This window comes from Hippocampus bargibanti, linkage group LG04 (genome assembly GCF_051943395.1).
Source record: "Hippocampus bargibanti isolate YZ-2025 linkage group LG04, ASM5194339v1, whole genome shotgun sequence".
NCBI lineage: Eukaryota > Metazoa > Chordata > Actinopteri > Syngnathiformes > Syngnathidae > Hippocampus > Hippocampus bargibanti.
Genome location: NC_142737.1, coordinates 31,570,898 through 31,588,626, shown reverse-complemented (window position 1 = coordinate 31,588,626; position 17,729 = coordinate 31,570,898). Strand labels below are relative to the sequence as shown.

General features: G+C 43.6%; 2 protein-coding genes across 2 annotated transcripts in view; one reads left to right on the top strand and one right to left on the bottom strand.

The window, feature by feature from the left end:
* Window positions 1-8,914, bottom strand: part of sh2d3cb (SH2 domain containing 3Cb) — a 29,526-nt gene extending 20,612 nt beyond the window's left edge. The window contains exons 1-4 of the mRNA XM_088995146.1: window positions 8,415-8,914; window positions 5,985-6,015; window positions 861-968; window positions 399-754 (exon numbers count right to left, since the gene is read on the bottom strand). Of these exons, the coding sequence (XP_088851272.1) occupies window positions 399-754; window positions 861-968; window positions 5,985-6,015; window positions 8,415-8,782 (863 nt within the window). The 5' untranslated portion in view covers window positions 8,783-8,914. The remainder of the gene's footprint in view (window positions 1-398; window positions 755-860; window positions 969-5,984; window positions 6,016-8,414) is intronic.
* Window positions 1-17,729, top strand: part of LOC148899699 (uncharacterized) — a 47,345-nt gene that overhangs the window by 12,580 nt on the left and 17,036 nt on the right. The window contains exon 2 of the mRNA XM_088995155.1: window positions 15,367-15,504. Within this exon, the coding sequence (XP_088851281.1) occupies window positions 15,459-15,504 (46 nt within the window). The 5' untranslated portion in view covers window positions 15,367-15,458. The remainder of the gene's footprint in view (window positions 1-15,366; window positions 15,505-17,729) is intronic.

Genomic DNA, 17,729 nt, shown 5'->3' with positions numbered 1-17,729 from the left:
ATGTTTGGCATCTTATCCAAGAAACTTCGTCAGCAAACTAAAGTCTTGACTGGTAGTTTAGGCCGTGTATATATATTCCTACTGTCCAGGCATGGCGGTGCCGGACTCTGCTATGATAGGTCCCTGCTCTCAGGTTGGGGGGAGCAGAGGACTACTCCCTGCAGGGTTGGGGGGAGCAGAGGACTACTCCCTGCAGGATTGGGGGGAGCAGAGGATTACTCCTTGCAGGGAGTAGTCCTTTTCATCGATAGCTAGTTAGTTAACTGGTTGACAATTGCCCTCAATCAACACACTTTTTGCATTAAAGTCAAGTGCGCAGCTGTTTTAGCTGGCCACTTTTTCAGTTGACGCCACAAGAAAAACTTCTTGAGATCCTGAGAAACGGCCAAATTTCAGACCTTTTGGAGCCTACTTCCTCCGCCTCGGTCGAGGTCAGCTGACGCTGCGGCGGAGAAGCAATGGCCGTCTGAAGGTAGCTTAGCGGCAGCGTCCTGTTCACCGGCTGATGGATCCTGGCGGCGCTCCAGTGGGTCAGCGGTGTCTTACTCCCGGCGCAGAAACAAAACAGGGTGGGCAGCGATTCAAACACCTCCCGGTCCAGGCTGTAGTGGACACAGCCGTGCACCACTGTGGTCCAGATGGGAAAATGACTGGTTTCCTGGTCCCAGCGGGAGGTCAGGACAAAATTGCCCGGGTTGGACTCAGAATCTCGGACAAGGAAGTCCCCCTGGTTCAATACCAGGCTCTCGGCCACCTGAAGAGACCATCCTGGGTTTAGTTCTTGAAATGCGGTTGTTATCTATGGTCAGGAAACAACTTCTGGCAGGGCAAAATGCGAGGAAAGAGGAACCGCATGGTACCTGTCGGGTGATGGGTCCATGGTACCAGGCGTGACTCCTCAGGGTGTTGGCGCTCAGCTTCAGTTCTTCCTGAAACTGCTTCTCCAGACTGAACTTCTCCTCTGAAAACTTGAAGAACATCACCGCGAGTGACTAAGACGTAACCGCGAGAAGCTTCTGCTCTCGCCGTTGGCATCCACATTAAAGGGGAGAAGGGGACGGGGAGGGGATTTTAGGTAGAGTACCAACGCAACCGCGGCCACGTTGGAGTCTTGGACTAGTCGCCTCGGCAACGTGATGGAGGAACGGAGGCATCACTCAGGGAGGCTTTTGTGTCTGACACACAAGGGTTGTGTTTGTGGTGGGTGTGGGGGGGTTGTTGTGCGCGCGTGTGTTTGTGTATCTGGATGTGTGTGTGCAAGTCTTTGCATATACTGTTATGTGTTTATGGCATTGTGTTTGAGCTCTGTCTGTGTGTGTGTGTGTGTCTGTGTGTGTGTGTGTGTGTGTGTGTGTATCTGGATGTGTGTGTGCACGTCTTTGTGTGTGCATATACTGTATGCGTCTATGGCAGGGGTCGGGAACCTTTTTGACTAAGAGAGCCATAAAAGTAAAATATTTAGAAATGTTTTACAGTGAGAGCCACACGCACGCGCACATACAAACGCTCGCCTGCGCGCGCACACACACACGCGGGCACGCGCGGCCACTTTTCAACAAAATATCAGAATGTATTACAGTAAAGTCTCGTTATATCGATATTCAAGGGAGTCCGAAAAAATATCGATATAACCGGGACTATCGATATATCCGACCCTGTTTGCATGTAATTTTCTCCGTGCGTGCATAGAAATAGTATCAATATAACCGGGACTATCGATATATCCGATATCGATATAACGAGACTTTACTGTATTTAAAATAACTTTGTGATAGTACTCACCGTTAACATGAATGGTTTAACCGGGACTATCGATATATCCGATATCGATATAACGAGACTTTACTGTATTTAAAATAACTTTGTGATAGTACTCACCGTTAACATGAATGGTTTAACGTGATTGGTAAAAATCCAGGCAAACGATCGGAATGAAATTCAATTTGCCGGTCCAGAGGCGAAGTTACTGCTAGCTAGCCTCCACACGGCTCATAAGCTTCCACACTTGCTATCTGCAATCTACTTCTCGCAGAAGTATGTTGATGCTAACGTTAACATGGGGCTTCTTAAAATGTCACTGATATTCGACTGTTTCATCGATGGTATTGTTTCATTGCAAATTAGAATCAGAACATTTTCTCTCCTCTAATGCTCCGGTGCATTCAGGCTGAAGTGCACAAGTTGGGCTCATTTAAAGGGGCGTTTACCTGTTTCAACATGACGGCCACTATCATCCAATCAAAATGGCGCTTTTGGCCATTCTAGGTCAGTGTTATCCAATCAAAATTGCGCTTTCCACCAACTGCAGCCCAACGGGAAATGAACGGCGAAAAAAACGACAATATGTACAGTGAGACCTCAACTTACGAACTTAATTGGTTCCCAGACAGAGGCGAAAAGTGTGTATCTAAAAAAAATTTCCCATAGGAAACCATTAAAATAGGAATAATCCGTTCCCGGGTTCCATAAAATATACTTTTCAACTAAATAAGCCTTAAATCTACACACAACATACCTTATTATATGTATAATAAATGTGCTATTGTATTGTAATGAAAGAAATACACTGAATTGTATCATAAAGTCACTTTATTTACATTTGTGATGGTCATTTATGGCTTGATGGAATGGCGTTGGAGGTCGAAGGTCAAAGGGAATTGCTGTTTGGAAAGAGAGGCACATTACATGAGGACTGTAATTAAAGGAATAAACTGTGCTGTAAAATAATTTTTTATTTACCTTTTTGATGGTCGTTGGTGGCTTATGGAAGGAGAGTCACCTAACATAAGGACTGTTGGTAACTTAACCTCTGGTGCTGTTCAGTCGTGTGCTTCCGCCGAAGATCACTCCGCCAGCCGTGGTGGGTGTGTATTATGAAAATAGTGCTTATTATAAGGTTTAATTTTCATAAATTTGACGTTTGTAAGACGAAAAGTTTGTAAGTTAAGGTGTTTGTAAGTTGAGGTCTCACTGTATTTAGTTTTATCGGCGAGCCATATGCAATCATCAAAAGAGCCATATATGGTTTGCGAGCCATAGGTTCCCGACCCCTGGTCTATGGCAATGTGTTTGAGCTCTGTGTGTGTGTGTTTGTGTTTCTGGATGTGTGTGTGCAAGTTTTTGTGTGTGCATATACTGTATGTGTCTATGGCAGGGGTGGCCAACCAGTCAGAGACGAAGAGCCACATTTTTTACTATGTTACTGCAAACCATGTATTTTGTTTTTCTACTTTCATTCATTTCACCACTTTGCTGCTGTGAAATGTAAATTTCTCCACTGCAAAACTAATAAAGGTAAATCCATCCATCCATCCATCCATCCATCCATCCATCCATCGAGCCACATCACAAACATAGGCACACGAGAACACCCCATCGCCCCATCCCTCACACATGCAGAGCTCTGCCCAGCCAGATTTATTATAAATATCACATTTTAAATACAAAATCAACAAATATATCAGAAATTGACTCATACTAAAGTATGAGTCAGTATGACTCATACTAGAGTACTAAAACCACAGGAACATTTCCAACAAAGGACACTGTCTTACACACGCAAAATCAGTTCAACCAAGTCCACAAACAAAAATATAATAATTTACAATAGCGTGCACATTGCTTAGTGCAGGGGTGTCAAAGTCATTTTTTTGCCGCGGGCCACATTGTAGTTATGGTTTCCTCTCGAGGGTCGTTATGAATTTGGGGAACCCATTAGGATGTTTAAATCCCTTCACATATTACATATAGAGCACACAGCAAATTAATGAATAACTCGTTTTCAAATCTGAAGTCAAGAATAATGACTTTTATTGTGGTTGACATCCAAAAATATGAAATTTTGGCTCAGATTTTAGCAATCATCATGGAATTTAACAAGTTTGATTTGCTTTCGCGGGCCGAAAAAAATGATGTGGCGGGCCGGATTTGGCCCGCGGGCCTTGACTTTGACACATGTGGCTTAGTGGGACTTCTGGCATTCCTTGTCTGAACAATCCTCATTAAATCTGGCTCGCATTCTGTTGTTGCCACTCGAAGCAATTTTTACATGAGTGTCAGTCAGAACGGATCGATGCTTTGATTTCACATATTTCAGGGTAGAAAACACAGACTTGTAGACATGTTGACCCAAACATTGACAGTATTTTAAGCGCAGCCGGTTTGACATCGTGGTATTTTTCCATTAGCACACATTTCCAGAACCCAATGGTCCCTTACCTTAAAGCAGGTTTCAGTTGGTCTTCCTCACAAAGATCGATCATCTCTAACTCAGCTTCATCTGTTAAGCCATAATTGTGTCTTTCACATCTATGCCACGGGTGTTCTTTTAATGGCACAATATCAAGGAGTTCTTCTTTGATCACACAATCCTTTTTCACAGACCGTGCAAATATTGCCAACGGATGCTTGTCTTGTATGTCACAACTTTCATCCAATGCGCCACAAAAATACTTACACGCTTGAAGGTCAGAGTGCAGCTGTGATTCAATAGCCGTGCTAATGTCTGATATTCTGCGTTCAACAGTATGGCGGGACAGTTGCTACCATTCGTTTTAGTTTGTCATTTTCAGGAGGATTTTCAGCCGGAGGATCGAAGATGACTCGCCGCACACGGCCAGCCAACTCCGGAGTGAGGGCAGCGATCGCATAGTGGAATTTGGTGGTCTCCTGGGTGATGCCACGGTTGACGAATTGAGAGTCAACCACTTGGAACCAGAGCTCCATGTCGTTGTGCCAGGGGGGGAGGAAGTTTGAGGGAGACGGCAGAAATCTGGTCTCTTTCCATTCGGAGAGTTGATTGGGCTGAGGAGGAGAAGAGAAAAAAATCCTCCTGGCTGGCTCGCCAATAAAGAGTTTGATGTTTCTCTTTATTTGTAAGTAGGTTCGTTGTCAGATCTCCCAGGCAGGTGACGCGCAGAGCTTGATCGTGGCGTGGAGTCGAGCAAGCCGTGCTGTGAAACTCCGTGCGATGCTGAGCAGGTCTCTGCGAGCGGTGTGTCTGTCTGGGTCTGAGTCCGAGATAAGTCTGATTCTCCCTGTCCCACGACAGCTGCTTTTATACCATTTTCAAGCCTATGATATGCGTCAGGGTGAGACGCACATCAAGGAGATCAAGGTATTGAAAGACATTAAAGCTTAAAGCTGCGGTGCGCACCGGTGACGCCACAAATGTATATGCCCAGCTGCGCCAGAAGATGCAAGAATTTGACTTTTTTTCATTAGCACTGGATGAGAGCACGGACGTGCAAGACACAGCCCAACTGCTCATTTTTATTCGTGGAGTTAGCGTAAACTTTGAGATATGCGAGGAGCTACCAGCCCTCCAAAGTCTCACAGGGACTACCACGGGAGAGTATATTTTTGACCAAGTGTACCAAACCACAAAGAAGTTGGACCTGAGTTACAGAACTGTGATGTTCTGAAAGACGCATTCAAGCCCAACAGTCTCATTGACTTCTATGCCGCCCTCCCATGCCACATATCCAGACATCAAAAAACACACAATGAAAATGTCCACAGTTTTTGGCAGCACGTATATCTGCGACAAAAGCTTTTCTCGCATGAAACTGCTGAAATCTCAAATGAGATCAAGATTGACAGATGAACATTTGCATCAGTGCTTGAGACTGGCTGTAACTAGAATGGAACCTGATATTCAACTTCTCCCCAGCCAGATGCAGACCCACAGTTCACACTGATGCATATACTGTGTGCATATACTGTATGTCTATGGCAATATGTTTGAGATCTGTGTGTGTGTGTGTGTGTGTGTGTGTGTGTGTGTGCGCGTGTGTGTGTGCGTGTGTGTGTGTGTGTTGTGTTTGTGTTTGTGTTTATGTTTGTGTATTTGTGTGCAAGTCTTTGTGTGTGCATACACTGTATGTGTCTATGGTAATAAGTTTGCGCTCCGACTTTGTGTGTATGGAAAGGTATAGATTTGTGTGTGTCATTGCGACCAGTCAGAAAAACGAGATGAATCTCACCTTCACATATTCGCCAGCGCCATCTGGTGGACTGAAAACAAATAAAAAATGTTAGGACGTCATCGCCTGTATGTAAAAAAACAAGTCAAATTCCGTTGCCGATTTAACGACTTGTAAGAGAGGAAGTTCCCCCAAGTCGCATCCATTTGACTCCACTTCCTGACTCTTGTGACAGACGTTCACCCGCACAGCTGTGCTCCCACGGCAGCCACGACGGATGTGGAGTCCGTGAGAAACAAGTTTCATCCAGTCACAGATTCATTCCTTTATTTATTTTCATGTTTTTAACTTCCCCCCCAAAAATGTAAGGTTTTTGTCATTGTTACTTGAATTCCAGGACCTGCAGAATATTGAGAGAGGGAGCTACTCAGAAAATGCAATTTTAAATAGGTGGGAAGAGCATCAATGTTATGAATGTTGGGAGGAAGCTAGCTAGCTACCTAGCTGGTTATTTATTTGCTATCCATTTGCTATCTATTTGCAAATCTAGCTAGCTATCTATTTGCTATCCATTTGCTATCTCTTTGCTATCTATTAGCTATCTGGTTAGCTATGTAACTGCTATCTATTAGCTATATGGCTATCTAGGTAGTTAGCTAACTGTCTAGCTGGCACTCTTTTAGTTATCTATTAGCTAGCTAGCTTTCTATCAATTTGAGTTACTTCCGGGTTGAGTGAACGCTGGCGCGTGTGGCTGCCGCTGCTCACCCGCGGAACAACTGATCCTGTGACTGTAAAGTGACCTTGAGAGTTTTGAAAGGTGCTCAGAAATTACATGTATTATTATTATTATTATTATTATTATTATTATTATTATTATTATTATTATTATTATTATTATTATTATTATTATTATTATTGTTTACGTACGGGGACTAGCTACCTAGCTATCTATGTATTTGCCATTTACCTCACTATCTGGCTATCTAGCTAGCTACCTAGCTATCTATCTATTTGCTATCTAGCATGCTGTCTGGTTGGCTCTATTTGCTATCTAGCTAGTTAGCAGGCCATCTATTAGTTATAGCTAGCTATTAGCTATCAGCCAGCTTTCTATCTATTTGAGTTACTTTCAGGTTGAGTGAACGCTGGCCTGTGTGGCTGCCGCTGCTCACCCGCAGAAAAACTGATCCTGTGACTGTAAAGTGACCTTGAGAGTTTTGAAAGGTGCTTAGAAACTAAATGTATTATTATGATGATGATGATGATTCTTCTTATTATTATTATTATTGTTGTTGTTTACATACGGGGACTAGGTACCTAGCTATCTATCTATTCACCATTTACCTCACCAACCTGCTATCTCGTTAGCTACCTATCTATTTGCTATCTAGCTTGCTGTCTGGTTAGCTCTATTTGCTATCTGGCTAGTTAGCTGGCTATCTATTAGTTATAGCTAGCTATTAGCTATCAGCCAGCTTTCTATCTATTTGAGTTACTTTCAGGTTGAGTGAACGCTGGCCTGTGTGGCTGCCGCTGCTCACCCGCAGAAAAACTGATCCTGTGACTGTAAAGTGACCTTGAGAGTTTTTAAAGGTGCTTAAAAATTAAATGTATTATTATTATTATTATTATTATTATTATTATTATTATTATTATTATTATTATTATTATTATTATTATTATCATCATTATTATTATTATTATTATTATTATTATTATTATTATTATTATTATTATCTTTTATGTACAGGGACTAACTACTTAGCTATCTATCTATTTGCTATTTAGCTCGCTATCTGGCTATCTAGCTTGCTACCTAGCTAGCTATTAGCTATCTATTAGCCAGCTTTCTATCTATTTGAGTTACTTCCAAGTTGAGTGAACGCTGCTGTGTGTGGCTGCCCCTGCTCACCCGCAGAAAAACTGATCCTGTGACTGTAAAGTGACCTTGAGAGTTTTTAAAGGTGCTTAAAAATTAAATGTATTATTATTATTATTATTATTATTATTATTATTATTATTATTATTATTATTATCATTATTATTATTATTATTATTATTATTATTATTATTATCTTTTATGTACAGGGACTAACTACTTAGCTATCTATCTATTTGCTATTTAGCTCGCTATCTGGCTATCTAGCTTGCTACCTAGCTAGCTATTAGCTATCTATTAGCCAGCTTTCTATCTATTTGAGTTACTTCCAAGTTGAGTGAACGCTGCTGTGTGTGGCTGCCCCTGCTCACCCGCAGAAAAACTGATCCTGTGACTGTAAAGTGACCTTGAGAGTTTTGAAATGGGCTTAAAATGAAATGTATGATATGATTTAGTAAGCATCATGAAATTTCACAAGGTTGATTTGCTTTTGCGGCCCGAATAAAATGATGTGGCAGCCCAGATTTGGCCCCCTGGCCATGTCTTTGACACCGGTGTAGTACAGTATTAAAAGTCACTCAGGAAAAGTGATAGAAGGAAGGACTCACCTGTCCAATTGTTCCACTTCGGATGACTCCTTGGTGGTTTCTTGCCTGCCAAGCGCATCCATGTGCACGTAGACGTCCTGCGGAGCGGGAGCACTGCGATGAAAGTCCGTTGGACTTGAGTCCCTTTCGGACTTGACGTACGAAGTCGCAGGGTCTTGGTCCATGTCCGGTGCAGCCGAAGCCAAACGGGGCTGCTCCAGAGCGTTGAGGCTGAGGCTGGACAGAGCTCCGTGCAAGGGGGACTCCCGGACTTGGTCGTCATCCGGCGCCGCGGTGGTCCCCTTTGCCTGGCCGTCTCCCTCCTCCTCTGTGTCCATCCCGCTCAGCTGCCTGCCTCTGCGAGGCACCGTTCCGACGTGGGTGTACATGGCAATGGAGCGGGAGTGGCCCCGCGGCTGGGGGGCGGACTCGCTGATGTCACTGGGTCTTTCTCCCGTCCTGCGGTCCCCAACCAGCCAGGGGCTATTGTGAAGGAAGATGAGCTTGTTTAGATGGATGGATGGATGGATGGGTGGATGGTGGGTTTTGTGTGAGTGGATGGATGAATGTGTGGGGTTTGTGTGAGTGGATCGATAGATGGGTGGGTAAGTTTTGTGTGGGTGGATGGGTGGGTTTTTGTGTAGGTGGATTGATGGATGGGTGGGTTTTTGTGTAGGTGAATGGATGGAAGGGTGGGTGGATGGATGGGTGGGTGTGTTTTGTGTGGGGAGATCGATAGATGGGTGGGTAGGTTTTGTGTGGGTGGCTTTTGTGCGTGTGGATGGATGGGTGGGTTTTGTGTGGTTGGATGGATGGAAGGGTGGGGGGTGGGTGGGGTGGATGGATAGATGGATGGAGTGAAGGATGGATAGAGACAAAGAGAGAGATAGAGAGAGATAGATAGAGATAGAGATAGAGGGATATAGAGATAGAGGGAGATAGAGATAGAGGGAGATAGAAAGAGATAGAGATAGAGATAAAGAGAGGGAGAGAGATGGAGAAATGGAGGGATGGATGGAAGGATGGAGGGAGGGATGGATGGATAGAGACAAAGAGAGAGATAGAGAGAGATAGAGGGAGATAGAGATAGAGATAGAGATAGAGATAGAGATAGAGATAGAGATAGAGATAGAGATAGAGAGAGGGAGAGAGGGCGAGAGATGGAGAAATGGAGGGATGGATGGAAGGATGGAGGGAGGAATGGATGGAGGGAGGGATGGAGGGAGGGATAGCTGGCTAGGTAGGCAGGCAGGCAGATAGATAGATAGATAGATAGATAGATAGATAGATAGATAGATAGATAGATAGATAGATAGATAGATAGATAGATAGATAGATAGATAGATAGATAGAGAAATTATTTCATGAAATGAAGCGGCGGGGATTTTTCCACCAGATGTTCATGAATGCAATCAGTGATGCATTCAGTGGGTGTAAATCCAGCTGCAGGACATGCGCACCGACCGACCGAGCGTCCATTCACGACGCACAACAACACCACTGTGCGATGTTCACAATCACCCGCAAATGCTTCTTTGCACACACACGCAAACTCACATTTCAAGTCGTTCGCATGTGTGTGTGTGTGTGTGTGTGTGTGTGAGAGAAAGACATCACTTTTTACATCGCTTTGTTGTGTGTATCGACATAGTGACAAGACACGCTGACTCCAAAGACAAGATGTGACAAAGGCGAGCTCAAAATGCTCATTTTGAGAAACGAGGAGCTTAATTTTAGATTAATTGAAATTTAATTTAATCTAATTAATAATTAATAAATCTTTAACTTAATTTTAGATTAAATTAAATTTAGCCATCTGTCAGTTTATATTTTAAATATACAGTGATACCTCGTTTTACGAACCCCATGCTTTACGAACTTTATGAAAATTTTACCTTGGCATACAAACTTTACCTTGGCATACGAACTTTTTTCATACACTGCGCTGCCTCAATGAGTGATGTGTCGTTCGCAAACGAGCCCGTTCTAACAACAAAATGGCAGGCGACTGTTTTTGTCCTCTATTCCCCGCCCCAGTCTTTGGTTAAAGCCACGTGATTGGTCAAGAACGCCGCAGTGAGGGGGTGGTGGTTTAAACATTAAAGACACAGGCACACGACAGTGAGAGAGTTTCAACTTTGATAGTTCAAAGGCAGAGTGTAGACTGCAAGGCTAAAATATCCCATCAATCAGGCTCCACAAACAACCCGCACAAGCCATCTGTACACCAGATGAAAAAAGCTCTCAACCCAGCTAAACAGCAGTAACGTGCTGTCGGGGGAGGCAGGTGCCTCACCTGTCATCAGGGAAATATCAAATGAAAAAATAAATTAAAGTTATATTTATTTAGTGATTTGTACTTTAAAGTTCTTTTCCATTTAACTTCACCATTTTTGGATTTTTCTTTTTCAAAATCACTGAATTTTCACATTTACCGTTCAAATACTAAGTACAGTAGAGACGAGCGGTGAGGCAGCAGCCGGATAAGCCTCACCATGGATTGCGCAATAACTATGCTAACTGTGCTGGCTTGCTCTGCAGTTAGACCGCATTGCTGTCACTGCATATCGCGATTAAAGTGTTCAAAAACTTTTAGTATATGAACTAAATTTCAACACTTTAGCTGGTGTATATAATGTACAGTTACTGTACATTATAAAAAGTGTACATCAGTGTTTATTTTATTTTTATGAAAACTATGGGCATAGGTGAGGCACACAGTTCTCCTGCCTCATGACAGGGGGCGCTAGTGATTCCAGAGTTTCTTTTTGCGACTCCTCGGCTGCAGAATAATAGAATTAGTGACAGCAAGCTTCAGTAAACAGTCAGAAAGTTAAGTGCAACCATCCAGTATTTTTTTCGTGTTGCTTGGATTGGATTGGATTTGCCTTTATTAGTCTCGCAGTGGAGAAATTTACATTTCACAGCAGCAAAGTTATGAAAGAAATGAAAGTAGAAAAGCAAAACATAGGAGCTGCTGGAAAGGCAGCCTCTTGCGGCGCCGTCTTGAAGTCAAAAGAACAAGAAAAACTAAATACAAATAACATGACAACACAAACACACAGAGAGACATTCATTCTTCAGCACTTTCTGTACCCTCTTGGTTACATAAAGCAGTTCCAGATGAAAGAGGAGAGGATCAAAGCGTCTGTTTACCAGTGGATCAGGGACATCATGGTGGAATGTGCACGTCGACTACCTCCTGACCGTAAAAAAGACGCATTGTAACATCTTTCCATCACGTCAATGTATTTTGCTGTACTGTTTTTTTTTTGAAAACTGTGTGTTATATCCAAAAGCCGCCAGCAGAGGGAGTCCAAGCTCCATGAAAGGAATATATCAGCCTGTGGAAACGGGCTGATTCATTGATGTTGATTCATTAATATGCAAGATATGGCATTTACATACTATTTCACAGATACTGGGAGGAGGAAATGGAATGAAAATGGAATCACTTTCAACATTCAAAACATATTACATAACGAAATACTCAAGCTTAATAATATCTACTTGTGTTAAACTGCAAAATCATGGATGGATTGTCCTGACCGCGAGCTCTACCAACTCACCACGGATCCCTCGCCTTCACGTGCAAAAAGTACACGTGTATTGTTGCTAAGCACACAGATATAGGCTACCTGTAGTTGAAATTTGTGTTAAGAGACTTAGATTGTATCCTCATTTTGTGTAATGCTGTAATACTGAGCTGATCTGGCAACCCAGCCACTACGCGACATCATGTGATTTGACAACGATCGAAGCCAGTGTATGAAAAATAAGACTTTATCAACATCGCAGGGGTAATACTCAATCGGCAGTACATTTGCACATAAAAGCTAGCAACCACTCATTTGACGACAATGAGGTTAAAATCTTAGCGAAAGAACATAGATGGTTTGAAAGGGGGGTAAAAGAAGCGATTCTCATAAAACAACTAAATCCTTCATTAAACTGGTCTGGTGGGGTGAGGTTCAATTTGGACCGTTCATACAATAGCCTGCTTAAGCAACACAGTTTAGGCAACATGCTGATGAGGTGATACCGGTAGGAGTGGGGCAAATAGACCAGTCGTTAGCTGTCATAGCTGTGTCCGGCGCCGCCATGTCTGGACATTAGGGATACATAAATAGTGGGATATATAAATAGGGCCGATACTACCAGTCAGACTTTAGTTCGCTGACGAGGCCTCTTGGATAGGAGATGAAGCGTCCGACACCTTCAAAAAGTACAGATGACGGCTGAAGAAACCTTCTCATCGATGGACCATCCCTGTACGACTGAGACCTTACACAGACGTATATATGAATGACTTCTCGTACGACGATGAGCGCAGCGGCTGCTCTATGTGCTCCGGCAAATAAATATCCTACTTGTATGATCTAAACAAGAGGACCATCTCGACTCTTTATTCTACCAAATGCATCGCGAAAGCGCTGAAGAGATCAACAATTTGCATACTCAGCACAGCAGCCAATCAGAAGCCTGCTTCTTTCTTCCGGACTTTCTCAAGCGTTATAAGGTCGTGCATTTGCATATCATTTCCCAAAATAGATGGACAGAACCTCAGCCCAGAAGAAAGATTCAAAAGAATCTAACAAAATTTGTGACGCTACAAAACGTAAATTTACATTAAATTTACTGTAAAAGTAAATGACTGTAAAGCACAGGTGTCAAAGTCAAGGCCCGTGGGCCAAATCCGGCCCGGCACATCATTTTTTTCGGCCCGCGAAAGCAAATCAAACTTGTTAAATTCCATGATGATTGCTAAAATCTAAGCAAAATTTCACATTTTTGGATGTTAACCACAATAAAAGTCATTATTCTTGACTTCAGATTTGAAAACGAGTTATTCATTAATTTGCTGTGTGCTCTATATGTAATATTTGAAGGGATTTAAACATTCTAATGGGTTCCCCAAATTCATAACGGCCCTCGAGAGGAAACCATAACTACAATGTGGCCCGCGGCAAAAAATGACTTTGACACTTGAGAGTATAGAAAGGCGCTTAGTGGCCTCTAGCAGACAACGCAATGCAAACCTTGCATTGGGCACGATAATGACAAATGACAACTGGAGCAAAAGTTACAACCACGGATGTTTACCGTTAATAAAGAAAGGTACCATTTGTGGTAGGTATAGCCTTAATTTAATAAATAAAGTTGATACTTTGCGACAATGTTTTTCTTGGGATTACTTGTTTTATTGTGTTTAAATTTGTGAAAAATAGGGCAGGCAGCTTTATGGCCGGGCAGGCAACTTCTCAGGGTTGTCTGCCCTGTTGTCCGCTAACATTTTGACATGACTTTCAGACACTGTTTTTAGTATAATTTGGACAAGTTCGGCGGGCCGGATTAAAAGACCTATGTATGTGGCCCGCGGGCCGGCCGAAGTTTGCCCATTGGATTGGATTGGATTGGATTTGCCTTTATTAGTCTCGCAGTGGAGAAATTTACATTTCACAGCAGCAAAGTTATGAAAGAAATGAAAGTAGAAAAGCAAAACACAGGAGCTACTGGAAAGGCAGCCACTCTCGCGGCGACGTCTTGAAGTCAAAAGAACAAAAAAAACTAAATAACAAATAACATGACAACACAAAGACACAGAGAGACATTCATTCTTAAGCACTTTCCGTACCCTCTTTGTTACATAAAACAGTTCCAGATGAAAGAGGAGAGGATCAAAGCGTCTCTTCACCAGTGGATCAGGGACATCATGGTGGAATGTGCACGTCGACTACAAACACGCAGCTGTAGCATCCATTGATGAAAAGAGATTGTCTCACATCTCCTATCCCACATAAATCTGCTTCAATTCCATCCCGCGACAGTTCCATATACGCATCGGCGCCCTGCGCTTACGCTCCTTCCTATCACGGGCTCCTGAAGCCATTTATCCATCCAGCCGCAGACTGTCCAACATCACCGACCTTCCACTGAACAAAGCGGGGCTGTGAAGATGCTGCCCATTACAGGCGCCAAAAACCACAATGGCCCCTTTGGTGTCCAGCGATGACAGTCGAATGGCACCGACATTCCTCCCATTCAAAAACAGTACTGGCATATTCATGCTGCCGACAAAGCGCAACCGCTCAGCACAGTCTCGTCCTTGATGAATGTCGTGGCCAAAAATGCTGAAAAACAATCCGTATCCGTTCCACACGACGCACAACAACACAAAGTGACAAAAGAAAACACAAAAACAAGACGAAAACAACAAAAAAAAGCAAGGCTCATCAGAGCACTTGCTGACGGCTGCCTACTCGGGCACCATCTTGGACTCCATATCGGCCATATCTGTTTTCGGTGCATATGTACTACAGATTAAGGCCCACTAGTATTATCCCTGTGATGTTGATAAAGTCTTTTTTTTGAGAATTTGTTTAGTTGCCCCAATGTCCGAAAGACTTGATTTTGGTGCTCTGTCCTCTTTTATAACTACTCTACAATCCAAAAAGGCTGTTTGTTCCCTATCATGTCCTCGCGAATAAATTTAGTATAGATGTCGACCGAGTTGAGGTGATCTGTGAAGGAGTGAATTTCTTCTTTTTTAATTATGACGAAAGTGTCGTCCACATATCTAAACCAGTGCCTAGGTTTTGTCCCCGGGAAGGATGTGAGGGCCTGTATCTCCATCTCTACCATGTACAGATTAGCCACAATGGGGGAAACTGGTGAGCCCATAGCACAACTATGAATTTGTTTGTAAAACGTTTCCCGAAATTGAAAATACGTAGTTTTAAGGAACTTGGGACTGATGTAAAAAGAGAGGTTACATCATCATATGATGCCAATGTTTCCCTAGCTGACTGAAAGAACAACCTCAGATTCAATCTTAGATGTAGACAGAGCAGGTTAATCCCTAAATGCTTGAAGCAAGAACTCCTGGAACACGAAAAAAAAGAACAGCATTTGATCATTTTGAATGCAGTCCTAAGTATTATTTTTATCAATCACGCTTCTTTTACCCTGTCAGGCCCAATTGTTTGAAGCATTCAAGAGCGTCTTCCAAGCTCCTCATCTCAACCCACTCCGTATGGCAGGGGAACATACCCGTCTTCCAGCGCAATGTACGCCGTAGACCTCATGCTCAAGTGGCGAATAGAAGACATTGGCAAGTATTCAATCCATTCTAATGTCTTGTTAGTTCTTGGACTGATCCATGAGTTCATGATTTGGCTTCTTCCATTTCGTCTATTCCTGCACTAAAAGGCGCTTGGCGATAAGGCGTGCGCCCTGTCAATGAATGGTCTATTTTAAATTTGTCTTCTTATAAGGTGCATAGAATAAGTTTTATCGTTGTGACTGTGGTTGCATTATGCATCCACTAGATGAAGCCCTGACTCTCTTCCTTACTAATAAAAAGATCCATAAGAGTCATGTTAATATGATAAAAGAATACAATATATTACAGCCACATCTGTGTAGGCTCTCAGTCGTACAGGAGGGGTCCATCGATGAAAAGGTTTCTGATAATAATGTTCGTATAGCGAATTGCCCCAACAGTTTCTTTAGCCGTCATCTGCACTTTTTTGAGTACATCAAAGAAGTACAGATGACGGCTGAAGAAACCTTTTCATCAATATAATATAGCTACCTTTATATACAGCCTTGTTGTGCTTGCATTATGCATCCACACGATGGAATTATGGTAAAGGGAATGGGATACAATATAATACAGCTTTGTTGATATTATCGTTTACCTTCCCCCCAAGCAGTGTACAACAATGGTATGGCTGATGAGTTAAATACATACTTTTGCCGATTTGAAAAGGACACCACCATTTCCCCGGTCTGCCCACCATTACCAGAAACTATCGTATCTCCGCCCTCTGCCCTACAGATCCACGAACTGGACGTTAGACGGCTCTTCAAGCAGCAAAAGATCAAGAAAGCTGCAGGACCTGACAGAGTGTCCCCCTCCTGCCTGAGAGTCTGCGCTGACCAGCTGGCTCCGGTCTTCACACAAATCTTCAACAGATCCCTGGAGCAGTGTGAAGTCCCATCCTGCTTCAAACAGTCTACTATCGTCCCAGTTCCAAAGAAACCAGCACCCTCGGGATTGAACGACTATAGACCTGTCGCTCTGACGTCTGTGGTCATGAAGTCCTTTGAACGCCTCGTGCTGAACCACCTAAAGAACATCACCGGACCTCTGCTAGATCCTCTTCAGTTTGCCTACCGGGCAAACAGGTCTGTGGAGGATGCAGTCAACATCGGACTGCACCACATCCTCGACCACCTTGACAACACAGGAACCTACGCAAGGATCCTGTTTGTGGACTACAGCTCTGCGTTCAATACCATCATCCCAGAACTCCTCATCCCCAAACTTCTCCAGCTTGGTGTGTCCCCCACGATCTGCCAGTGGACCCTCAGCTTCCTGACAGGACGGACACAACAGGTCAGACTGGGAAATATATCATCCACGACACGAACCACGAGCATTGGAGCCCCGCAGGGATGCGTCCTCTCTCCATTGCTCTTCTCTCTCTACACAAACGACTGCACCTCAACGCACCCAGCTGTCAAATTCATAAAGTTCGCAGACGACACCACGGTCATCGGTCTCATCAAAGACGGCGACGAGTCTGCGTACCGACAACAAGTGGAGCAGCTGGAGCTCTGGTGCAGCCGTCACAACCTGGAGCTGAACACGCTCAAGACAGTTGAGATGATGGTGGACTTCAGGAAACATCCATCACCACAGCTACCCCTCACACTATCCAACTGCCTGGTGTCAACTGTTGAGACCTTCAAGTTCCTGGGAATCACAGTCTCCCAGGACATGAAGTGGGAGGTCAACACCAACTCTATCCTGAAAAAGGCCCAACAGAGAATGTACTTCCTGAGGCTGCTAAAGAAGCATGGCCTACCACAGGAGGTGCTGCAACATTTCTACACGGCTGTCATCGAATCCATCCTGTGTTCTTCCATCACCGTTTGGTTCGGGGCCGCCACAAAAATGGACAAAATCCGACTTCAACGGACAGTTAGGACGGCGGAAAAAATCATTGGCACCGCCCTACCCACTCTCGAGGACTTGCACACTGCAAGAATCCAAACTAGGGCGCGGAAAATCTTACTGGACCCTCCGCACCCTGCCCACCACCTTTTCCAGCTACTCCCCTCAGGCAGGCGCTACCGATCCATGCGCACCAAATCCAGCAGACATTTAAACAGCTTCTTCCCCCAAGCCATTAACTCTTTGAACTCTTTCAACAGTAGCCAAAATGGGACTGTATAGTGCCACTTAGCAGTTTTTTTGACAACGATACTAGTGCAGCGTGTTCTACCGGAAACAAATTCCTTGTGTGTCCTACATACTTGGCAATAAAG